The 24459-nt window shown below is 48.5% G+C and overlaps 1 protein-coding gene across 4 annotated transcripts in view; it reads left to right on the top strand.

Annotated features, from left to right (window-relative positions):
* The first annotated feature begins 837 nt into the window (after window positions 1-837).
* The window catches only part of Ankrd44 (ankyrin repeat domain 44), a 239073-nt gene continuing 215451 nt past the window's right edge, over window positions 838-24459 (top strand). For all 4 annotated transcript variants that reach the window (XM_087902417.1, XM_087902416.1, XM_087902418.1 and 1 more), the window contains exon 1: window positions 838-969. In XM_087902417.1, the coding sequence (XP_087758543.1) occupies window positions 943-969 (27 nt within the window). In that variant the 5' untranslated portion in view covers window positions 838-942. The remainder of the gene's footprint in view (window positions 970-24459) is intronic.

Raw genomic sequence — 24459 nt, 5'->3', positions numbered from 1 at the left:
GCCACCCCTGGATTAGAAACCCCTGCGGCTGGACAGCAGTCTTCTATCTGTCGGGGAAGCAAGACAATTTACAAACTTGTAGGAATGATTCAGCCAGGATTGTGCAGCAATTTAGAACTGCTTTTTTTTTTCTTTTTTCTTTTCAGTACCACCTCCAGCCCCAAACCCAGGCTACCAATTTAGGGTAATGTGTGGCTTAGCTAGGAGGTGGCTGCAGAAGTTGAAATGAAGGGCCAGAGCCCCTGTTCCTCCCGCCCCTGTGTGTTAAGAGAAACACTGGAATCGTGAGCCCAGGGCCTCCTTATGTTAAACAAAGGGACGGTCTGCAAGGCGGCCAGGTGGCAGAAATTTGGAGCTTTGGAGCAATATGATTAGGGTAGAGTTTTAGGGAAAAAGGGGGTGTGACGCAGTCTCCAGGGTGAAAGTTGGTGGCCCGCTAGTCGCAAGCTTTCTGGGCCCCCGGGGTGTGTCTGCGAGGGTTTGCCCAGCAGTCGCGCGCGCGTGGGTGGGATCGCCGGGGAGGGTCGCCGTTGTCAGCTCCCCCCTACGCCCCCTACCCATCCCGGGGCTTCTGGCCGAGCGGGGTGCAGGTGCGGGAGGGCGCCGGGGCCGCGGGCTGCGAGGAGCGGCTGCGGGCGGCAGGAGGCAGCGTCGGCCCGGGCGGCGCGAGGGAGGCAGCGCGCGGTGATGTCAGTGGCGGCCCAGCTGGCAGCGGCCGGCACTTCCTGTATAAAGGCGGGCGGGCCGGGCTGCGACTCCCGCGAGCCGGGGTTGGGCTCCGGGCGGTTGGCGGCGGCGGCCGAGCAGCGGGAGGGCTGTCACATCGGGGAACCGGGCTCCCGGCGCGATCCCCGGGCTGTCCCTTCCGTCGCCCCGGCGCCCGGCGGCGTGACATCTGCGGAGCGGAGACCTGGATGCGCGCGCGCGCGCGGGAGCGGAAGAATGGCAGTGCTCAAACTCTGCGACCAGGTAGGGGCGCAGGGCGCGGAGAAGGGGGCGCGGCGGGCGCCGAGCGAGCGGAGCGCGCCCGGAGCTGTTTACGCGCAGGGCTGGAGCGTGCACGGCCGGCCGCGGGGCTCGGCTCCCGCGCAGTCTCCGCCCTGGGCCGTCGCAAGTGCGCGTTCGCGGCTGGAGAGGGTCGGCGGGCTGCGGGAGTGGCCGCCGTGATGAGACTGGGTCGGGGGGGGGGGGCGGGATGCGGGCGGTCACCGCACCGATCGGGGGAGGGGAGCCCCGGGCCGTGCTGCGCAGTCGGGAGCACTCAGCCTGGGGCTGTCCCGGGGAAGGCTGCCCACGGGGTCAGGAGGAGGAAGGTGGACGTCGGCAGAGAGGCTCGCGGCTCCTGAGCTCTCCTGTGCCAGGCAAGAGTCTGGCCCGGATCCCCGCTCCGGTGGGGTCGGTTGTCTTCATCCGTTGGTTAGGACATCTCGACTTCCTCTTTAGTTGCCCAGAGGCTGGGTGTGGGTGCGGGATGGGGGTGCTGAGAGCTGAGAGACGCGCGCTCAGTTCGGATCTCCCCGGAGGAGGTGAAGTCAGGTCCCAGGGTGAGCTTGCAGAGGCTAGTTCCTCCATCAGCTTTGTTGCTTTTCTGACCGAGATGTCACACCGGGCAGCCCTGGAGTTCTGCTTGAAGTCATGGGATTTTTTTGTTGAATCCCATTGACAGTCCTTGCTACACGTCTGGGTCTTTGACACTCATGGAAGCCCAAGCAAGTTGCGAGACAAAACAAAACAAAAAAACCCAAAACCCCCAAACCTCTTTGTAACTCTTTCCATGGGAGAGGGGAGCGAGGGGAGACCATGTTCCTCCAGGCCCGGGTCTACTCATCCTCAGTGAAACTGTTTTGGGGTCTTGGTAACAGAGAGGCAGTCTTGACTCTGACACATGATGCCAGACAGGCCAATCCTCGCTATTGAACATCTCAAACTTCTTTGGAGGTGTCTTGCGAGTTAGTACCCCGGCCAGAAGGTCCTGCAACTTCAATACAGCCCAACCCACTGCAGGAGTGATCCCCAGTGATTTGTTATGCCCTTTGGATTGAATTTGCTTCAGCTTCTTGTCGTCCTTACAGAGTTACTGCCCCCTCTCCCTTCCCCTCCCCCACCCCATTCAGAACTCACTGAGTTGAAAAACGCTGTTAAATTTAGCAGGGAGAGCAACTGCTAATTGGGGGCGAACCTGCCCCTCCTCATTGGCTCCTGAGCAGCCAACGCGCTTGTAAACTGATATTAGGATTTTCCCCTAGCCTTCGTTCACGATTTTCCGCCAACTGTTAAGACAGTTGCTTGCTTTAAGTCTTACATTGTTTTGAGTCTGGGTCCTGTCAACGTGGACGGTACGCATACTTCCCTTCTGTTAATTTCTAAACAACGTGGTTCTAGTAGGCATGGTTACGTTATATATAGTAAAGGATTTCGTGCAGAATTTTCCTTCTAGCGATGCAAATCACCTATCCTGAATGCCTTAGCTTCTAAGTGACCGAGAGAAGAAACAAGGCTGCCTCAAGACCCTCTGCTGTTGGCTGGTGGTGGTGTCGCCTCCCAAGCTCGGCTTGCAGCAGAGATCTGAGGCCTAGAGACACCTCCTTCCTTTGGGCAGCTGTGTTGAAGTCGGGTAGGGGAAGGCACGCTCTTCTAAATCACATCAGCCCTGGTGAAGCTTGTGCTGCTGGGTTCACCCCCACAGGATGTTAGTCTCAGGCTTCAAAGATGTCTATCTGTGGAAACGCTTCTAAGTCCATACCCTCTGTTTCCCCAGTAAACTACAATTGCCGCCAGGGAGAAGAGATAGAACTTCCATTGGCTTCTGTCTCCTGACAGATAGAAAGAGCCCAGGAGTTCCGTGACCCCAGAACACCTGAACCCACCAGGCTGTTTAGGGACCAGGCCAGAGGAAGACTGGGTGGGGTGGTGGTAGGGCGGGGCGGGGTGTCAGTGGTGAGCCAAGATGGTTTCTGTGTTTCTTTGGGTCCAGGAAGTGTGTTCTCTCTTACCTTATATAGTCTTGCTTTTTGTTTTGAGGTGTGCTTCTTAGCTGTTGCTTCTGATCTTCATCCACTCCTGCTAACGACCCTTTGATTAAGCTTCTTCTAGAAGAGCTTTGCCCTGGCACTGTGGAGAGAAAGACACCGGCACGGAATCCTACTTCAGTTGGTGGTGGAGCGGCTTGCTCTCTACCTAGGGATGGCATACAACCCTCTCGGCCTCCCTCTTCCTGGTCTGCTCAAGGCCTACTTGCAAGGCAAATCTTTTATTTTTTTTTTAATATTTATTTATTTATTATGGATACAATATTTTTGTCTCTGTGTCTGCCTGCAGGCCAGAAACGGGCACCAGATCTCATTCCAGATGGTTGGGAGCCACCATGTGGTTGCTGGGAATTGAACTCAGGACCTTTGGAAGAGCAGACAATGTTCTTAACTGCTGAGCCATCTCTCCAGCCCTTGCAAGGCAAATCTTGACTTTTGGCGACAGCTCTGGGGCTTTTGGTTTGAGAACACATTCTTGCCACTGATAACTTCCAGTTCTCTCGCTGTGATTTTGGATGTCCTTGAGGTGAGAGGTGATCACCGGTGACAGTTTCTGGCCTACCAACCCCAAGGCTGGAACTGGCTGGGTGGTGGTGGTCGCTACTTCAACAGCCAATCCTGCAGTGGCCTCTGAGTCAAGCAGGGGAAGCGATGTGTCTTTTCTAACTGTTTTGGGAAAGCTGAAAAGAAACGGGGGAAGGGAGAGGCTGCTGTGGTTTTTAGTCTTCTGCTGTGAAAAGGAACTGGGAGCCACTGCTGCAAACATGCTCCACTTAGCACTTCTGCATTTGAAAGTCTGCCCTTCCGTCATTCCCCCCCCCCCCCCCATTCTGATAGTGTTTTGGGACCATTTTAGTTTGCCCAGGACTGAGGGGGTTTCCCAGCTTTTGGTGGTAAAACCAAGACAGTCCATAGCAACTGGAGGCATTGGTTGCTTCTCCTCCGCCACATTGTTATTCAACTATGTAATTAATACAGTCCTAGGCCCATTTCCGCCTAGGTGGACATGAAGGCATTTGTTTACATCTTGGGAGAACCGAGATAATCATAAGGTTGGAGTGGCTTTCATCATGTCCAAATAGCAATGTGCTTAGCTGAAAATAAGCATTCACGCGGCCTTTTTGCAATTGGATTTAATACTTTTCTACGGAACTTGTAGGGCGAATTCCTTATGCAGAGAGGGATAAAGGGCTGTAGAGATTTCAGCTTACGGCAGCATCAGCTTGGCTCTTTCCTTCAGTTTTTTTCCCCTTTCAAAGTTCCATAGCCAGGCTGGCGGACAGTGTCCTTGCCCATGAAAGGTTTGCTTTTCTGCCGTGAGTTTGCTAACGACAGCAGAACCGCTCTCTGGTTTGGAGAGCCTGGTAGATACATGCTTCAGCACTTGGCCCTTTCCGAGCGTCCCGCCTGGAGGCCTTCTGATTTAGCTTCTCCTCGCCAAGTCCTAGCTCACCCACCTCCTTGCCAAAGGCACCGTCTGGCAGCTGTGGCCAGAGACTAGAAATCCTGAACCTTTGAAAACAGGATTTCTGGCCACAGCGTGGGGTATTTGGACACATTTTTATCAGACTGTCCTAGATTTTTCCAGCCACCCTGGATGCACGGGTCTGCGAGCCAACACTGCCCGTGCTACAGGAGCGAAGGAGGAAAAGAACAAATTTAACTTTTGGACTCTGTTCTGGTCACCCGTGACCCAGTGGTACGGTTTTGGGAGTGTACCTGCTGGCCGGCCTTTCATGCCCTGCGCCTAATCATGGCATGTACCCTGGGCCTTTGCGGTGGTGAATCATCTCTTAATCCTCAGTCACCCTAGGTGGATGGTGCGGCTGTCAATCCTGCTGGATGGGCGAGGACACAGGAACAGGGAGGGAGGTTGATGGACTTGTTCAGGTCACACACCCAGAGAGCAGTTGAGGGCAGTGACCTCCCCTGCCCGTCTGATTGCATAAGTGGGGTTCTGATACAGGTCATACTTTTCATAGCTGACCGGGGAGCAGCAGGTACGGAGCTGCGGGGTGGGGGAGCTCTGCAGAGCATTTGCGGGTGGGGGTCAGAGTGAGGACCTGCTCTGAGGCCTCTGTCCCTGACTTCCCGTCCCTGGCTTGTCCCATTAACCTTACCACCCCTGCACCCACCGAGTGATGTGTTAGAACACGTTGATTCTTTTCTTGATTGTTTATTTTTGTACAACGTGGGAACTTTTAATCATCAACACTGGGCCACCTTAGGAAACCAGAGAGCTGGACCAGCAAATGGCGAGTTTGAAGCCTCCGTAGTCAGTTGAAATAACTGCCCTTGACATCTTAGATACGCTTCCTTTAAGGGTCCCTTTAGCCAGGTACGGACCTAACACTTCTGTGTGATAGCAGCAGTATCTCTCGTTGTGGATGTCTGTTTTCTAGACCAAGGACTTTTCGAAATAAAGAAATGCGTCCCTTAAATCCCTTACTGCCTGCTTCGGGATAAATGAAAGTCCGGCCCAGAATAGATGGAGCCTCCTTTCTGAAAAGAATGCGCTAAGTTTCACTTCTCCTATTCTCAGAGGAGAGTGAACAGAAGCCCAGAGAGACACGGTTCTTATGCAAGACGCAGAACTGACACATCCTGAGAAGGTTTCTATCTCAGCAACATAAATACGTAGATGTATTAACTTACGGTGCTTAATGGCTAGTATATTTCCAATGGAATGTTAAATTATTTTAAACATGTGTAATTCTTTAATTTTTTTGCATTTAAAAAATTTAAGGCTTGTATATGTGTGTGTGTGTGTGTGTGTATGTGTGTGTGTGTGTATCATGTTCCTGCATATGTGGAGGTCAGAGAACAACCTGTGGGCATCTATTCTTCCACCGTGTGGGTTTTGCATCACGCTTAAGTTGCCAGGCTTGGTGATGGGTGGTTTTATACCTCTGCAGCCACCCGGCCAGCTCTGCACAACTTCCTATAAGCCAGACATCTGATAATGCTGTGCTTTTCGAAGTTAAGACATGGCTCTTATAGAGGGCGACGGAGGTGGCCCAGTGGGGAAAGCTTCTGCTGTAGAAGGCTGACAGCTTGGCTTAGATCACAGGATCCCATGCCATGCAAAGACAGAAGGACACCAGCTCCACAGAGGTGTTCTCTGTTGGCCACATACATGTTCATCATGGTTCATGTGCACTTGGGTCAGCCCCCCATAAAACAGCAGAAATCTGATGCAATAGATTTCCACCCCCCCCCCCCCCCCAGGAAAATTTGATTTTGAAGCTAATATCTTAAAAATGGTACCGGAAGGATGGCTCACTGGATAAGGCATTTGCCACCAAGCCGAAAGACCTGAGATCAATCCCTGGGACTCACGTGGTGTGAGAGAACTGACTCCCACAAGTTGCCCTCTGACTCCCGTGCTTGCATCACGGCCCACGTGCCCCTCCTCTCTGTCAAGAAACAAAGTTAGGAAGAATGACAGCGGTGGGCGTAGCTGTTTTAAGAGTTACTGGTCTGTTTGTGGGGCCCCTGGCAGTGGTTCAGGACCTGGCCCTGATGCATGAGCTGGATTTTTGGAACCTATTCCCAGGGCCTTGCCCAGCCTTGGTGCCATAGGGAGGAGCTTGGTCCTGCCTCAAGCTTTGTTGACTCCCATGGGAGGCCTTATCCTTTCTGAATGGAGATGGAGGAAGAGGAAGAGTGGATGGGGGGGATGGGGACATGAGGTGGGGGGAGGGGACGGGAGGAGAGGAGGGAGGGAAACTCTTGATGGTATGTAAAATCAATCAATAAATAAATACATAAATAATAAAAAAAAACTCTTGGTATTTAGCATCATTTGGAAGTCTCTTTATGCATGAAAACTCCCGGCGACTGACTCACTCACTGACTTGCCTTTTTCTTCCTGACCCACCATTTACTCAAACATTTAAAAATTCTCATAGATGGTCACAGACTTTGGTGACCGTGTTATTTTCCCCTACCCCGTGGTCCTTTGAGAACCATAATGGTGCTATTAAATATTGACGGCCACACACGCAGACTCCTATCTTGCCCCTGTTTGCTCGCCTGAGGTTTGACAGCGACAGGTTAGGCTTCTGTGAGTTCGGTTTACACTGGAGCCTGCTGGCCACGTGTCAGCCCGAGGTTAGAACAAGGTTTTTACCTCACGCGTTGGCTCTGGCAGGTAACGGCGGGTTGCAAGAACCAAGAATTCTGATTCTTCTTGTCCAAGATGTGGGAGGCTGTGGTGACCGAGGCTGTGTTGCTGTGGGCTAAGTTGAGGGGATGGCGGACGTGTGTAAGGCTGATCTCTGGGCGCTAGGTTCCTCTTTGTCAAGTGAAGACGCGCCGGACTGGATGTCTTGGTGGAGCTTGAGCTCTGCCTTGCTCCTCCCACACGCAGTCCTTCTAATGGAGTCTGCTTTACAGTGTCTCCCCCGCGTGTGGCTGACGTGTGCGTCTGCACGTCAGTTAAATGGTCTCAGATTCCCGAAGAGGTTTATTCAACATTAACGGTTTAGAGACTGAGTCTTGTTCTTTCCCTACTTCAGTTTATGAGGAATCTGAGCGCCTATTTTATAGGTGGTTTCTTTTATTACACGACGCTTGTCTGCCTCTGGTCTTTCAGAGGTTGATGGCGGACAGTTTTCCTGGCCAGTGTTTGTGTTTGTGGAGAGCTTGGGGACCTGAAAGGTGAAATTAATGGCTCACAAGCCTACCTTCAAATCGCGATAGTCATTCTGCCTGCACACGGAGCACATGTCTGTAATCCTAGTATCAGAGGTGGAGGCGGGAGGATCGGGAGTTCAGATCCATCACCGGCTATCCTTGGCTATATAGTGAGTTCAAGGCCAACCTGGGTTCTGTAAAGACCTGTCTCAAAACCAAAACCAAACCAAACCAAACCAAACCAAAAACCTTTCACTTGTCTCCCCTTTTGAAAACTAGCTATCTTTAATACTGGAAGACCATTTGCCCCAAGGAAGCTTCCAGAGCTTTTAGTAAAATTAATTAGATTTGTAGAGACACTGTGACACTGGTGTTGCCCTGACATGGAAATTTAGTGGCAGTTCTAACTTGTCTCTGGAAGTTTCAATATTAAATTACTTTGGTTTTCGTTTGATTTATTTAAAAAATAGCATCAGATTGGGAATAAATGTCCTAGGATTCCACTTAGAGAGCTTCTAGTACTTACATGTTTTTTTGCAGTCCCCGGCATTGGATTTTCTTGCCTATGCAGTGAGGCTGACGGGTACAGATTCTCCTTAAGTATTCAGCCTCTCCCACTGTGAGGAAGCGTCCTCCCTCTTTGTGGTGACGAAAGCTTTAGCCTTTCCCCCAGCCTGATAAATGTACTTTGAGTCTCGCTGAGGGACCATGGATCCGTTCTCCAAGAAGGTCTTCTGAGATGTCCAGGAACCAGGAGCGGAAACACAGGACCCCTGAGGCTGCTCTTAGTGTGGTCCTTTGAGAATGGTCTTGAGTTGTTTTCATTTAGGGGAAGCTTTTCTTCCAGACCCTGGATCTCTCATGAGCCCTGGTGAGCTGGGCCAGCATGGGCCAGCGAGGCCCAGCGAGGCCCAGCGAGGCCCAGCGAGGCCCAGCGAGGCCCAGCGAGGCCCAGCGAGGTCCAACGTGGCGAGAACCCAGAGACTGAGGAGTTTATTTAGGACCCGTGAGTCTGGGAATCATGGCATGGTGGGCTCGACCCCAGACTATATAGTCTTAGTCATTCTGGCCTCTGAGACCCTCAACACTGTTTGGCCTCGCCTGGATATCTGGAGAAGTCAGTCTGAATCATTGCAATGCTCACTGCATCCGCTGAATCCATAGGCATGGTATTGTACAAGTTAACGCATACCTGCCTCATCCCAGGAAGAAAACTGGTATGTAGGCTGAAGAAGACCTTCTGGGGTCTTCCGTATTCATGATACCCCTGCTTTGGTGGAACGGTTTGCCTGTCCTGGCAGTTTTCAGGAGACAGATGTGCGTCCGGGAATAGCAAGGACTTCATAGAAGGGAGCTGGATGGTTTCGGTGGCACAGGACATGGGTAAAAGAATAGTGACGGTCTGAGATGCTCTGTGTTTTAAAGTAAAAAGTTAAAATATACGGGCTCTAAGAAAACTATAGGAAGCAAATGGCCCTGTTTCTCAAAGAACACACCAGTCATGGGGCGGGGGCGGGGAGAGTTGAGAGTGAGCGGATTAAAGAGAAGAGCTCTCACGTGACCAGTCAGGACTGGTGTGATCTGGATTCTGATGTAAAGAAACAAAAATTCATCTCCATAGGATGGTGTAAACTAAACAGGACTGGTTATGTAGTGGTTAGTGTGGGCACTGCAGCTTTTTCTAGGAAGACAGTCCTCTGGAAAATTAACAGACAAAGCCACAAAACTTTACCATCTGCCAAGGTGAACCTAACAATAGCCTCAGCACTTCTGGAAGCAACTCCACCCTCCACTCCTTCCTGTTCCCTCTGTGCGCTGTCAGAGATGTCCCCTCTCATCTGACAGCTTGTCTTCAAGGCTCTCTTTGTCTTTGATTGATTGACAGAAAAATCACAGTCTGAGCAGGGTATGGTGGTGCTCACCTTGAACCCATCACTTGGGGAGTAGGGTCAGGTGGGTGTCCTTTCCTGCCCCCACCCCTTTGGATAGGGTCTCTCTGTATAATCCTGACTTGTTCTGTAGCTTGCTGGATAGTCCAGGCTGGCCTCAAACTCACAGAGATCCTCCTGCCTCAGTTTACTGAGTACTGGTGCTGGGACAAAAGGCATGTGCCACCATCCCTAGTCCCCCCCGCCTTGTTCTCTCTCTCTCTCTCTCTCTCTCTCTCTCTCTCTCTCTCTCTCTTTGACAAGGCCTTATGTAGCCCAGGCTAGCCTTGAACTTGCTATATAGCTGAGGATGACCTATCATTTCTGAGCATCTTTGCTTCCTGAGTGCTGGGATTACATGCCTGTACTACCACGGGATTTCTGTGGTGTTCAGGATCCAATCCAAGGTCATGTTCATGCTATGCCAGGCAAGCAGCCTACCCAGTGGGCTCCCAAGAATCCCGTCTTGACCGTTTTTTAAGAGAACTTGGATTCGGCTTCTCCCTGTTTGATACTTCAGTTCAGATATTTGGAAGGGAGTTTAGGTATTAGAGCTGTCCTAAGTGACTATGTTGAAAGTGGCCTTTAAAGTGGGTTTTTGTTTCACCTGCAAGGCATGATGGGACAGGGAGAATCTACAAGGCCAGGGTGACTAAATGGTGTGTCTGTCTTCACGGCGGGTGGAACTGGTTGCCCTGGGCAGTGGTTTTAGGCATCAAGATCCTGTCATTTTTATTTCTACCCCTGTGAAACTTTTTTCATAGCTTTTTTTCTTTTTTAAACAGAGCCCAGATGTAAGGGTACCGAAGGCCACAAGGCTAAGACGTGACCCCCTGCAATCTGAGTAAATAGTACGGTCACTGGCAGTGTAGGGGTGCGAAGATTCTAGGCACTTTGGAGCCTGGAGGCATTTATCTCTTTGGGCCACCAGATGAGCACAGCACTTAGTTCTAATTAGGGACATAGGGACAGCCTTCTTCTGAGCTCCGCTTTTTAGCAAAAGGTCTCAGGTCAGGTTCCCTGGCTCTGAACTTCTGCATACAATACTTTAAATATGGCGTCTCATTTGAACAGTGTTGAGAAGTGCGCTGTGGGGGGAACACTGAGGTTGATGTTTAGGAGTCTGGGCTGTACACAGAGCTTTGACCTTAGCTGCCGTCCTAGTCTTTCTGGGCCACAGTTGTCCTTGGCTGTAAAATTGGTGCAGTGGTATCTGCTTGTGGGAAATGTCTAAGTACAGCAAGCGGACATTTGTGGTGCTTTGCCAATAGTCCCTGGATCTTGGCTCCCCGTTGGTCAAATTAAGGAGCTGAGTATTTGAGGGTCAACTTCAGCTCTCTCAGAATAGGTTTAAGTGATAGTTTTTGTTTGTTTAATTTATAATCTTTACTCTTGTCTTATTTCTCTCTAACATAACAACTGTGACACACAGATACTTGATTTTTGTATGAAATCTCTTTATCAGGTATCCTACAATTAAAACAATGTTCTTTCTTTTTGTTTTGGGTTTTATCTTGTCAATTGGCTTCGCCACTTAACCCTCAGAATTTACATTTAGATGGATTCACCCGGATAAGTGTGCGTGGAAAAGACCGGAGTTTGTGGACGTTCTTGAGCTAAGCTGGCGAAAAGGACTTTGGGAATGCTAGAACGCTGCCTCCTCTCCACACGGAGTCAGACGGCCTTTTTGAGGCCGTGTCTGAGAGCAAAATAGTTTGCTAAAGCCGTCATCATAAAGAGTCATTAAGAAAAGTGTTATGAGAGAATGTTCAAGAACTTGCGTGTAGAATTTCAGGCCTTGGGGTGGAGATTTATGGGGTAAAAGGAAAACCGTACATGTAGACGGGGCTGTAGCTCAGTGCTAGAGGGAAGGACTGGCATCCAGGAGGCCCTAGGTCTGGTCTATGGTCCTATTAACAGGAACAAAGGAAACCGTTATAAAGGCAATAAGAAAACACCTGATCCATGAGGTCTCTGAAGAAAAAATTTCAAAGTATCAGACAGACAGGAAGGATACATTGTAAAATGTCATTTTAGTTTTGACTCTTTCTTTTAGAGTGGCAGGATACATCGCTTAAAGAGAATGGAGCCCATGCATCATTGGATACATATGTGTGTTTAAATTTAAAACATACTTGTTCTACCCCTAGAAACTTAGGGCACAATATAGCAAGGTAATAGGAAAACGAAAGGGCAGAACAAACATAGCAAAAACAGAGCAAAGAAAGAAAGATGTGGGGGAGGGGAAGAAGGCTAGGAAAGGTTTTTCTTCTTCTTTTTTTTTATAGTGGAGGAAGTGTGGCTGGGTACACCTGTAATTGCAGCACTGGGGGTTATAAACACGAGGGGCAGGAGTCCACCGCCAGCCTCAGCTACATGAGTGAGTTTAAGGCTGGGGGCTGTGTGGGATGAGCTCTCAAAAAAATCTAAAAAGAAGATGAGGAGGCAAAGGAGGCGGAAGAAAAAAGCAATCGAGGAAAGGACCAGCTAGGGCCTGGCAGGAGGTGGATTGTGTGGGTTTCTGCCGGGCAGGGCTCTGTCTGAGGTGCACTTGTGAAGCCCCCAGATTCTGCGCTAAACCAATCACTTAGCTTCTCCCCGAAACAATTAACGTGTGCCTCAGCTTCTTAGGTTGGAGATATTCACCGTGGAGGTTGTTAGTTAAGCCAAAAGGGAAACACAGCCAGAGGCTGCATCTCAGAGGCCGGATAGGTTCTGCGGCCCAGCAGAAGGTCTTGAGAACAGGGTGTGGCCAGTGACAGAAGAGAAATGATTTTGCATAGCGGAAGGAAGTCTTGGGGCTCCTGCACCTAGGAAATGGTCCCTGTGGCACCTCTGCTGTTACAGGGCCCCATCTGAGCTCTGTGCAGAACTTGTTTTTAGAAATGACGTCTTCACTGTTCTCACCCATGTTTTTTTGGCTCCATTCCCACCACAAATTGTTTATCTGACCCTGGCTGGTCATTTTATCTCCCTGGGTCTCCGTTTCCCCTTGCATGGCCTCCAGAGGAACGTACCCATCCCCATTTCAATGGCTGACATCATGGTCTAAGGTCACTGAATTGCCAGCCTGGGATGGCACATCCTGCCTCATCCCAAGGTCTGTTTAAAGATGACCATTCCCAAGGCCTACAGATGTGGGACTTTGGGGTTTGAGACCAAGCTGGCCCTGGCTGGGTCTGGTGGCTGTATTAAGAGGTAGAGAGGCCACTTTGGGCCGCTGCTGTCCGTTGCTGATGGTGTTGAAACACCAACCAGCAACCATCTTTTCCCATCGTCTGTAATTAGCAGCCCCACCAATGAGCCAGGCCTGCTCCCTGCCTAGAAAATAGAGGCTGGGGTTTGTTGTCTCAAGGTCTGCCTTAAAGGAATCCTAGGGTTTCTGCTGCTTCAGCCGTGATCACACAGCACCCTGTGGGGCTAGTGTTGCTCCCAGGTCTTAGCAAACCCCCATGGAGCCTGCCTGGGCCTTTCCGTGTGTGTGTGTGTGTGTGTGGGGGGGGGTACCAGGCAGTATCAGGTGATGCTAATGAAGAGGAGCTGGTTTTGCTATAGCCTTCTGCTGAAGAGGCTAGGGGTAGCCCAGAGCATAGATGGCTGTGCCTTGGGGGCAGATTCTTTTCCAGGCTGCTGTATCTTTAAGGCTGGCTCTCAGAGTAGAGACCAGGCCTAATACATCAGGGACAGGAGGAGGAGGAGGAGGAGGAGGAGGAGGAGGATGCTCTTGGTCCCTGAAACTCTAGCTACCGCAGGGAAATGGGCTGGACAGGGGCCGGGGGATGGAATAATGTTTTCTGCTGTGGCTTCCATCTTTGCAGCCATGACCAGGGTCCCAGATGTGACCAAGGCCATCAGGCTGCTGCTGACGCTGGCTTAAAAGACCGTCCCTGAACCCAAGCTGATAAGTACCAGCCACCCTCACACACAGAACAGTCCATGGATTTGGATTTTTTTTTCCCCCCTCTCTCGTAAGGACAAAATGTTACCTAAAATCCTTCAGCCACCAGTGAAGTCATCAGGCAGAATAAAAACTTTAGGATGGGGTTGGGAAGAAATACAGTTGTTGGTTTTCAGCATCGTACAGGGACGCGAGCCATCGGTGACTCTAAGGGTTGGCGGATTTCTGTTTCCTGGCTGAATCCTGCTGACCACCTGCATTTCTCAATGCCTATGAGCTAAGAACAATCTTCACATTATTAGATAGTTAAGAAGGATCAAAAGGATTGCACTTTACGACACACACAATTCTAATAAAGCTCATATTTTGGTGTCTACAATGAAGAGTTGGGTGGAGCGTATCGTATCCTTCTTTGGTTGGCTTGCATTGTTGGTGCCACTTTGAGGTGAGGACAGAGACGCAGGGCCAACAGGGTAAAGATATTTACTATCTAACCCTTGGCAGACCAAGCTTTTGGGGCCTGGGTGTCACCTCAGGGTAGATTCAGGCCTGCAGGCTTCAGAAGGTGCAAAACTCATTACCTGGGCTGCACTTTGATGTAGGTTTAATTAGATCTTGGTGAGGATTCTTGCTCCAGGGGAATACAGAAGCTCGGCTACCTTCTCTGGGTCCAGTTCTCATGTTAAAAAAAAAATCCTCTTTGAAACGGTAGTTCGTTTGCCCTCCAAGTTTTTCTCCCTCTAGGAGCTTGGTAGAGGAGACCATGTGTTTATACTTTAAACTGGATGTTTAGACTCTTGGTGTGGACCCAGGGAAAATTAATACGTACTTTTAATGCATTCAAAGAGGCCGGATGGGGAGGTGTGTCTATGTTTGGGAGCAAGACAGAAATCCCATTTTCTGCTGAAAGTACTGTTTCTAGTTTGCGTAGAGACTAGATCGGGAGACGACTTTAATTTTGTGGAAAAGGGTAACTTCAGGCAGATCTTTTGACTGGACAGCCCGCTATTTAAAAAAAAAAAGTATTTGAGCTGTCAGTTTATCTGTGTTCCTCACCGATCTGGAGGGTTCTTGAAGGAGCTGTTTGGGAGTTTTCATGGGAGCTATGCATCCGGGTAAGCGTGTGTGCCTGTGTGAGTCCATGTGTCCGGTGCGCATTTGTTTCATCATAATCGTAAGAAGCCTCCCCCGCATTATTTTCCTGGTCTTTGTTGCTTAGCCTATCAGCCTATCGCGACGCTTCCAGGCCTAGCATTGCAGGTGTTCTTGGATCAGCAAACCTCGGGGTCCTCCTGTCTCCACATCCCCCTCCCAGTGCTGAGATTGGCAAACCTCGGGGTCCTCCTGTCTCCACATCCCCCTCCCAGTGCTGAGATTGGCAAACCTCGGGGTCCTCCTGTCTCCACATCCCCCTCCCAGTGCTGAGATTGGCAAACCTCGGGGTTCTCCTATCTCCACCCACCCCCCTCAGCGCTGAGATCAGCAAACCTTGGGGTCCCACTGTCTCCACCTACCCCAGCGCTGAGATCAGCAAACCTTGGGGTCCCACTGTCTCCACCTACCCCAGCGCTGAGATCAGCAAACCCTGGGGTCCCACTGTCTCCACCTACCCCAGTGCAGAGATCACAGGCTGTGTTTTCATGCCTGATTTTTCACCTGGGTTCCGAGGAGCCGCCCTCAGGTCCTTCCATTGCTTGCCCAGCAAGCACGCCATCCACTGAGCCATCTTCCTAGCTCCAGAGGAATTAACATTTTAATTTTTTAAGAATTTTTATATGTATGGGTGTTCTGCCTGCATGTATGTCTGGACCCTACATGTATGCCTGATGAGTGAGGAGGTCCTAAAAGGTTGTCATGGCCCCTGGAAGTGGTTGTGGGCTGCCGTGCGGATGGACCCGGGAGTCAACACCGGATCCTCTGGAAGAGTAGACAGAGCTCTCAGCCACTAAGCCATTTATTTCTCCAGCTCCTGGAAATGCTATTTTGTGCATCACTTTCTGTGTTCTGAGGATTTTGTCTCTGTGTATGTTTGTATGTATTCATATGTGTGTAGGTGTGGGTATGCACAGACAACCAGAAGTTGATATTGGGTCTTCCTTATTGTGATATCGTGTCTTCACCTTCTCTCTCTCTTTCTTTCTCTCTCTCTCTCTCTCTTTCTTTCTCATGTGCAGTTTGTGTGCAAGATGCATGTGTGCGGGCACACATGTCACAGTACACATGTGATGGGGAAACTATCAACTGATAGTTTCAACCAATCACATCTAGTTAGGGCGTGGCCACCTAGAGCCCAGGTAGAAAAACCTGGGAATGCAGGTGCATGCTGTCTCTTCATGGTGCCTGCCGGACCTATCGGATTTCAGAACTCTCATTCTTATAGTGTAAGTTTCCCCTCTTTAACCATTAAAGTGTTCCTGTTACTTTTGAGTTAGCCAGGTTACGTATCATACCGACCTAATTCGCGACACACATCTGGAGGGCAGAGGATAACTTTGTGGGATTTGTTCTCTCCTTCCATCTTGGACTCCAGGGATCCAACTCAATTGCCAGACCTGTGTAGCAAAGGTCTATTATTATTGTTATTATTATTATTATTTTATTTCTGTGACAGGATCTCTCTATGAAGCCCTGGCTAGTGTGACGCTTACTATGTAGTCCAGGCTGGTGTTGAACTGAAATCCTTCTGCCTCTGCCTCCCATGTGTTGGGATTAAAAGCCTATGCAGTCATGCTTGGCTTGAGTGTTCGGGGCGTCCCGCTGAACCTAGATCAAGGACTGGCTAGGCTAGTGGTCGACCAGTAGTCCCTAGAGACCTTGCTTTCTCCCTGCCTCACCCAGCACCAGGATTAGAGGTGTGCTCTGCCGTGCAGCCTTTTTAGGTAAGCGCTAGAGATCTGACTTCCGGTCTGTGCTTGCTCAGCAAGCACGCTTTGGACTGAGCCACCTCCCCAGCTCTTCTTCTGAGGGTTTCAGTCAGGCTCTCACCAAGACAGCTTTTAAAAGACCCCCGCAGGAAGTCACGGTCCCTGTGCGCACACTCTCAGTTTCAAGCTTTTAGCTTGATTGCTCTCTAGGGAGCCTGTCCTGGGTAGACTGAGGAGCCCAGGCCAAGAACATCTCAGTGGGGCATTTTCACCTCTATCTTCAATCTCTACAAGATTTTTAAAAAAATATAAACCGTGTATCCCCTGCAATTTTTAGTTGGATGCCTAAAGATTTTTTTCGCAAAGTTAGAAAGATACAAAGGATGTAATTTCTGGCATAATGTAAATATTGATTTTTAAAGTGAAAACATTGTATCACTGTTTAAATTGTATTGAGTGGAATTTAAACACTATTGTGATCTGATGTACCTGTCAGCAGTCCAAATTTTATAGTGTTTCTTTTTCCCCTTGAAATTTATTCAAGTGTAGTGCCTTTTTTGGATGGGTGGGGGGCAAGGTTCCAGCCCAGGCTGGCCTGGAACCCGTCATCTCCCTGTCTTAGTGTTGGGATTGAAAGCACTGCACCACAATGCTGGCTGTGATGCAGTTTTGCAAAAAATCATTTTTATTTTTTTTTAGATTATAATTGCATCATGTTTCCCTTCTTTTTCTTTCCTCCAGACTCTTGCCTGCCCTTGACCATTGCTGTGATGCATTTAAAATGATTTCATCTATGACAAATTTTGGGGTTGAGTTTGGAATGATTATTAGCAACGTTTCAACACATAGCTTAAAAACTGGATTAAATATTAATAAAGCATGCAAATTAAGTTTCTTATTGAAGTATATTTCTTTTTTCTAAAGATTTATTTATTTATTATATATACAATATTTTGTCTGTGTGTATGCCTGCAGGCCAGAGAGGGCACTAGATCTCATTACAGATGGTTGTGAGCCACCATGTGGTTGCTGGGAATTGAATTCAGGACCTTTGGAAGAGCAGGCAGGGCTCTTAACCACTGAGCCACCTCTCCAGCCCCCTGAAATACATTTCTTGGTCTCAGAGTAGGAAGCTATTTATTTTAACACTATTCACTGGTGTTTAAGATAAAATAGACAATATAAGTTGGATAGCAGTCCCATACTACGAAATTATTTTCTTGACTTCTTTTGAACTAGTAACCCAAATACTGAAAAAAACTGTAAGCAATGAGTTGACGTAAATAAAAAGCATGGAGGTCAATAATTTATATTACCACGTTTTGATAATTTATATCACCAGCTTGGGCCAGAAGGTCCTAAATTGCCAGCATCTCTAGCCATTTGATCTGTTTCCATGAGTGACCTTGATAATCCTTGCATCGTGACTTTTTGTGCACAAACCTCAGCTTTCTGCTTTGAAGGGCTCCCGAGAGGAGCCTTTTGCGTGTATTCAAGTCTTGCTTAGGTAATTAAAGCTGACTGGGATTGCCCAGCTTCCTTGTCTTGACCCCACCCATTCTTAAAGGCGAGCTCATGTGTTTGTGGAGAACTTCCTTCTGAGAGGCTGGCATGGGGCTCAAAGGATGGTCTCCCAACTTTGGGTGACTTTGAACGGACTATTTCTCAGGCGCTGTGGTCTTTCTGTGCCTGAAGGGCAGCTGGAATCTCAGAGGGTGAGGAGGGCTTCTACCTTGGATCCAGAAGGAGAAGGAAGCCACTGAAGAGGGAAATAAAAGGGTGGTGGTATCTGGAAGGTGTTCACGCGGAAGCTTATTCCCGCAAATGCTCCAATCCTGCAAACTTTCTACAGGGCTACTCTACTCATGGGAGACAGAGCCTCAACATGGTGGAGCTTGTGCAAACTTGGGGGGCAATCTTTATCACCTCAGTCCCTGGATTTGCATCAAGTTGCCATGTGGCGTCACCAAGCATGCATGAGAGACACATAACTCTCACAGGAAGTGCGGTTGACCTTTTTGCAAACCCGTGTTGCAATTGTGTGTCATGCACTAGGTACTGCAAATCTGTGTTGCAACTGTATGCCGTGCATTAGGTACTGAAACTTTAACATTTGAAGGCGAAGGAGGGAGAAAATGTAACGGCTCTTGGCACATTCAGGTTAACGAACTCAAATGGAGTCTTCACAACTTTTCTGTAGCACGGTTCCAGCGAGTGATGATGAATAACTGGCTTTGTATTGTGGGTTTGGGGAAGCAGTCCCCTCGACATTTGAATCTCTATTGATGGAGACTCACTTTCAGACCTGTTGAATGTGGCCATCATGGCTCCTCCTTATGCTTTACGTAAGTGATTGTCTTAACAGCAGGATACAAGTAGTAGTATCTGAATTATGGGTTCTGCGGCTGTGAAGAGACACCCTGGCCACAGCAATTCTTCTAAAGGAGAACATTTAATTGGGGGGTGATTTACAGGTTCAGAGGTTTAGTTCGTTCTTGGCATGGTGGGAAGCATGGTGTCAGGCAGGCAGACACGGTCCTGGAGATGTAGCTGAGTGTTTTACATCTGGGTTTGCAGGCAACAGCGAGAGAGAGAGAGAGAGAGAGAGAGAGAGAGAGAGAGAGAGAGAGAGAGAGAGTGACAGTGGGAGTAGCTTGATCGTCGGAAACCTCCAAGTCCACCCCCTGCCCCCCCCACTTCCTCCAACAAGGCCACACCCCCAGAAATGCCACCCCGTGGGTCTATGGGTACCGTTTGTTTTCGCTTAAACCCACCACAAATGGGTTGTAAATGTGGTTGAAGACCAGAATATTTGAAGGCTAAGTTCGAATATTGATACATCCAGGTGTTGCTTTATAATGAAAGACTGGTATGCCTTGCCTGAGGGGGTGCATCTGATGGCTAGCTACTTCAGCTGGCTTGTTACTTTCTGAATTAACCATACTCTCCTGATGTCCTACTAGATTGAAGTTAGATTATGGGACTGGTTACCTTATACTAAATCTATTACTGAGGTTCAAAATGATGCATATTCGCTTGTGGATGCCGAATGGATTTGCCTGGCGTTTCTGTGAAGTGTTCTCTAGCATCAAGAATGGATTTTCAACCCGGACTGTCAATCTGGACAGTGGTGGTGCTTGCTCTTAATCCAAATCCTCAGGAGGCCGAGGCAGGCAGATCTCTGAGTTCAAGGCCAGCCTGGCCTCCAGGGTGAGTTTCGGAGAAACTGTGTCTCAAAAGAACAAAAGACAAAACAAATAGACAAAAGCAAAAATCCCCAAAGCAAGAACAGATTTTAAAAGATAACACTGGTGTCTGATGGCTGGTGCTGGCTGGCTTCTCTTGCTTTTTTCTCTTGCCAAACAGAAACACACACATCCTCTCTGCCAAGTTCTCAGTGATGTCACAGGCAGGCCCTACAACACAGCTGCTTTCCTGCTTCTCCTTTTCTGCTTGCTGGAGAATTAACCTCGCCAATGACTTAGCTCACTTTTTTAAAGATTTATTTACATATCATGTATACAATGTTCCTCTTGCCTGTATACCTCCATACCAGAAGAGGGCGCCGGATCTCATTACAGATGGATGTGAGCCACCATGTGGTTGCTGGGGATTGAACTCAGGACCTCTGGAAGAGTAGCTGGTGCTCCTAATCTCTGAGCCATCTCTCTAACCCCAGCTTAACTTAGTTTTAAAGAGGGATAATATATACTGTTATTTTTTTCTGTAACATTTGAAGGTTAAACTCTTTTAAAAAAATGGACTTGAGAGCTTAGCAGGGAGGGATGGGCACAATTGTTGCAGAGGATCCAAGTTCAGTTCCCAGCACCCTCAGCAGGTGACTCACCACCACTTCCGGTGACTTTATGGGCATGGGCTCTGTGGATTTTAACAACTGTCAAGGACACGAATTCACTTCAGTCTTCCACTGAGTAGTTTCCCTGTGCTGGAAACTTCTGGGTGCTGTGTGTTCGTTCCTCTCCTCCCAACCCATGGTGGCCTGGGGCTTTCTACCGTCTCCATGGATTTTCCAGGCTATCACAGAGCTGGATGACTTTTGTTTATTAGCGGTAGGATAAACCTTCTAGAACTTTAAGGGACGCTTAGAGATTTTTCATTCCGTGGCTTGAGACGTAACCAAAGTTACACACTTTCCCAAACTGAAAACGTTATCTAGTATTGTTTAAAGTAAAATTAAATATTCTAGGGAGTAAAGAGATGCATTCACGAAAAGGTCAAGGTGGACGGAGAAATCCTCGCAGGGTTTAGGAATTCCTTAAAGAATCTTCAGGCCTAGTCAAGGGGTGTGGTGGCGCATGTCTTTAATCCCAGCATCCTGGAAGCAAAATCAGGCAGATCTCCGAGCCAGCCTGGTCCACAGTGAGATCCTAATTAAAAAAAAATTGCCTATTTTGATAGCATTTAGAAAATAAAAGAAGACTGTTTTTAAATTTAGACAAATGCTCTTGCATAGAAATATGCCCTGTTTTATTTTATTGCCCGGTAGGACTGGAATCTATCCAGTCCAAGATGTTGAGAAAGAATCAGGTGATCACAGCCGGGGGTCATGGGGAATCCTGATAGTGCAGCAGGACTCTATTGGCCGACCACTGCAGTGGTCAGCTGGACAGACTTTCTTCCCTTTACTTTACAGATTGGGGTGGTTGCGCTATTGGCCGCACCCAGAGTTAGCTGCGGGGTGAGACCTCTTCTGTGGGTGAGGGAATGGTTGATTATTTCTACTGGTACAACGTAAAGCTGGAAAACTGATTGTCCCGAGGATCCCCAGAAGCGGTCACATTGAACACGCTGATGTTGGGTGCATTCAGCAAAAAAGAACCTGGTGCTGTATGATTGCGTCAATTTATTGATCTTACCAGTTCATTGATCTCTTTAAGCCTTATTCAAGTTATTTGTCGGCCAGAATGGAGTCTCACAGTTTCCTCCCTTTCGATTCTTCTGCAGCTTGCTTAGCCGAGGTATATTTTGCAGGAGTTTACGATCAGAGCGTGCCGGAGAGATACAGAAGGGCGGCTGGCTTTATAGCTCTCGCTGGCTAGCGATAGCTTAAGAAACTCCTGGGGGTGAAGGGTCGTCGCTAAGACACAGAAAAGGGGTTAGTGTCTATGACAATCTGCTTGGTGTGTTTACCGGAAGTCAGTGAGTCTCATTCACCCTTTAGAGCTAATTCCTGGGCTCAGGGGATCCACTGCCCCCGTTTCTCAAGTGACTGGGGCTACAGGTGCCACAGTCCCTGTCTCACAGTTGGCCCCATGGTTCACCAGGAGCCCCAAACACTGCGTAATTTAAATCCCTTGGCTTCTGGTGAGTTCCTGAAGAATACGCTGTGGGATTCTAGTCCAACTCATGCCAAAGAGCGGCACTAGAACGAGCATGCGACCCTTGGGCTTACACAGAGGGCACGACTTCTGGGTAGCCTCCAAAGTGTCCAGTATCCAAGGTGCCACGAAATTGTGATTGCATTATTTCTCTTGCGTAAAAAAGGCCTGGCTTGGCCAGTAGAAGATAAATTTTATTGGAATAATGGAAGTTTTATATCTTAAAATTTAATATGTAAGACTGTTTTTTTAAAGATTTTTTTTATTTTGCCTATGTGTATGAGTGTTTGGCTGCAGGTATGTCTCTACACCATGTAAGTGCCTTTGTTTTATGTGCATGAATGTAATGCTTCATGTATGCAGGTGCACCATGCATGTACCTGGTGCCCAAGGAGGTCAGAAGAGGGCATTGTATCACCTGGAACTGGAGCTATGGATGGCTCTGGTGTTGGGAACTGAACCTGGGTCCTCTCCAAGAGCAGCAAGTGCTCTTAACTGCTGAGCCATCTCTTTGGCCTCCACAATGTGTTTTTGACTATATGTTATTTTAAACTCGTATTTGATCATGTGGTGATCGGTACTAAGATTTGGGGGAATTAAGTGGAAACATTTGAAAAGGGTATGTGTAATATAAATGTTTACACGTTTTCCCCCCAAAATTGGGGAAAGGCCTCTGTTTGGTTTTCACGGAGAGCCAACTTACCTGATTACAGAACCTGAGTGACCTGAGGGACGGGTGCTGGAGACCTCTAGAATCAAAGCTCAGGGAACACCCAGGGAATTCTGTTGGCATAGCAGAGGCCAGCATGGCCCTCAGGACAGAGGCCAGCATGGCAGAGGCCATCATGCTAGAGGCCAGCATGGCAGAGGCCAGCATGACAGAGGCCAGCATGGAAGAGGCCAGCATGACAGAGGCCAGCATTCTGTCTGTGAGGTTCTTCAGTGTTTTTTTTTGCAAATGGGTTTCACAGAAGTGAGCTCCACCTGGTTGTGTGACTAGATAAGTATGTCTGCCTGCTTGGGAGGTGCTCAGAAGCAGGATACAGCCCTGCTTATGCTACAAGCCTGCCCATGTTAACCCCGACACATCATCGAGGCAAACACGTAGCTATCTTGGCAATGTCAGGTCTAGTATGCAAGTCTTTCCTATCTCAGGCTTTGTCTTCCATGCTCCTTAATTTGGCAGAGACAATGTCCCAGGTTGTTCGGGGTGCCGGGTGCCCAGCTTTCTATTTCTTTCTTTTCTTTTTTTTTAAAAATATTTTTTATGGTTTATTTAACTTTATTTTATGTGCATTGGTGTGAAGGTGTCAGATCCCCCGGAACCGGATTTTCAGACAGTTGTGAGCTGCCATGTGGGTGCTGGGAATTGAACCCGGGTCCTCTGGAAGAGCAGTCAGTGCTCTTAACCGCTGAGCCATCTCTCCAGCCCCCCTATTTATTTCTTCTCAGTAACATGAGATTCATTTTGTGTAACTAGAACTGGAAACCACTGCCAGCCCTTCTGGAAGGCATCCGTCGTTGGACTAGTTCTGCTTGAGGCTAGGAATCCGTCGAACCCACAGTGTAGGTGGGATCCTCTCAGCAGGATGTAGAAGTTGGTGAGCAATGACGACAGCCTGGAGCGTCGCCATCTTGCCTGGTGCAGGACAAATGGTGCCACACTGTACTAATTAATCTTTGCTGTGGAGGCTCATTTAATTAAAAAACTCATCAGGATGAAATCCTCTAGACACAGACAACATGAGATACGCTTGTCATTTTTTTTTTTTTGACCAATAAATACTTATTGAGTTTTTATAAGACAAACAAAAAGCTGTTAGTCACTGGGCAGAGCTTCCAAATACATCTTTTAATACCGTTTTGCTGAATGTTTAATATTAATTTCTGTGTTCCTATCACAGCAATTCAAGTAAAAAATCGTGAAACAGTTGCTAGTATATGATGCTTTAATTATGACAAATATTTCATGTTTCCGAACAAAATAAATAATTGTACTAATATAGACTCAGGTGGTGAAGGTGAGACCAAGAAGTACTTGGATAACAGTATCTTTCAAATAAATATATTTTTTAATAATTTAAAGGGGTAGTATTTTAAAAATAAAGATTAATGTAATGACATCTCTGTGATCACGACGGTAGATTACTTATTTATTTTGATGCATGGTTCAGGTTGGCCTGGGATGTGCTGTGTAGCTCAGGATTATCTTCATGACCCCTCTGCCTCCACTGCGATCATGGGTGTGCACCCCCAGATGTGGCACTGAAGTAAACTTGAGAGAATGGCCATGTTTCCTCGTGTAACCGTGTTTATAACGACAAAGGGGCAGAGCAAGTTTGGGAGCTGTGTCAGGCCCGACAGCTTTCGGGTCTATCTGGGGACAGCGGGACTCCGATTCTGGCACGGAAGGGTTTCTGGTGGTGTAGTGTGTCACTTGTTGCTATGGCGGGATGTCTGACAGACGGGTTGGAGGGAGGAAAGGCTTATGTTGAGACTGGCCTGAGAGAATGTGGTCCACGATGGCAGGGACAATACGGCAGCAGAAGTGACTTGAATTTGTGCAATATATATGCAGAGTAGGGCTTGACCCGTGTGTGTAGCTGATTTATCTATCCTGCAATCAAGACACCCCTTGGTAACTGACTTTTGTAGTTCAACAGTACAGTCCTCCTCTGCTAAAACACGTCGTCTGTGACGCTTCACGGGTTGGTCAGGAATTTTGCTGCCCAAGGCTTCCACACTCTGTCCCTCCGTCTCCAC

Source organism: Myodes glareolus, chromosome 27, assembly GCF_982192425.1.
Source record: "Myodes glareolus chromosome 27, mMyoGla1.1, whole genome shotgun sequence".
Classification (NCBI taxonomy): domain Eukaryota; kingdom Metazoa; phylum Chordata; class Mammalia; order Rodentia; family Cricetidae; genus Myodes; species Myodes glareolus.
The sequence above is the reverse complement of the archived record's forward strand: the minus strand, read 5'-3'. Positions and strand labels throughout refer to the sequence as shown.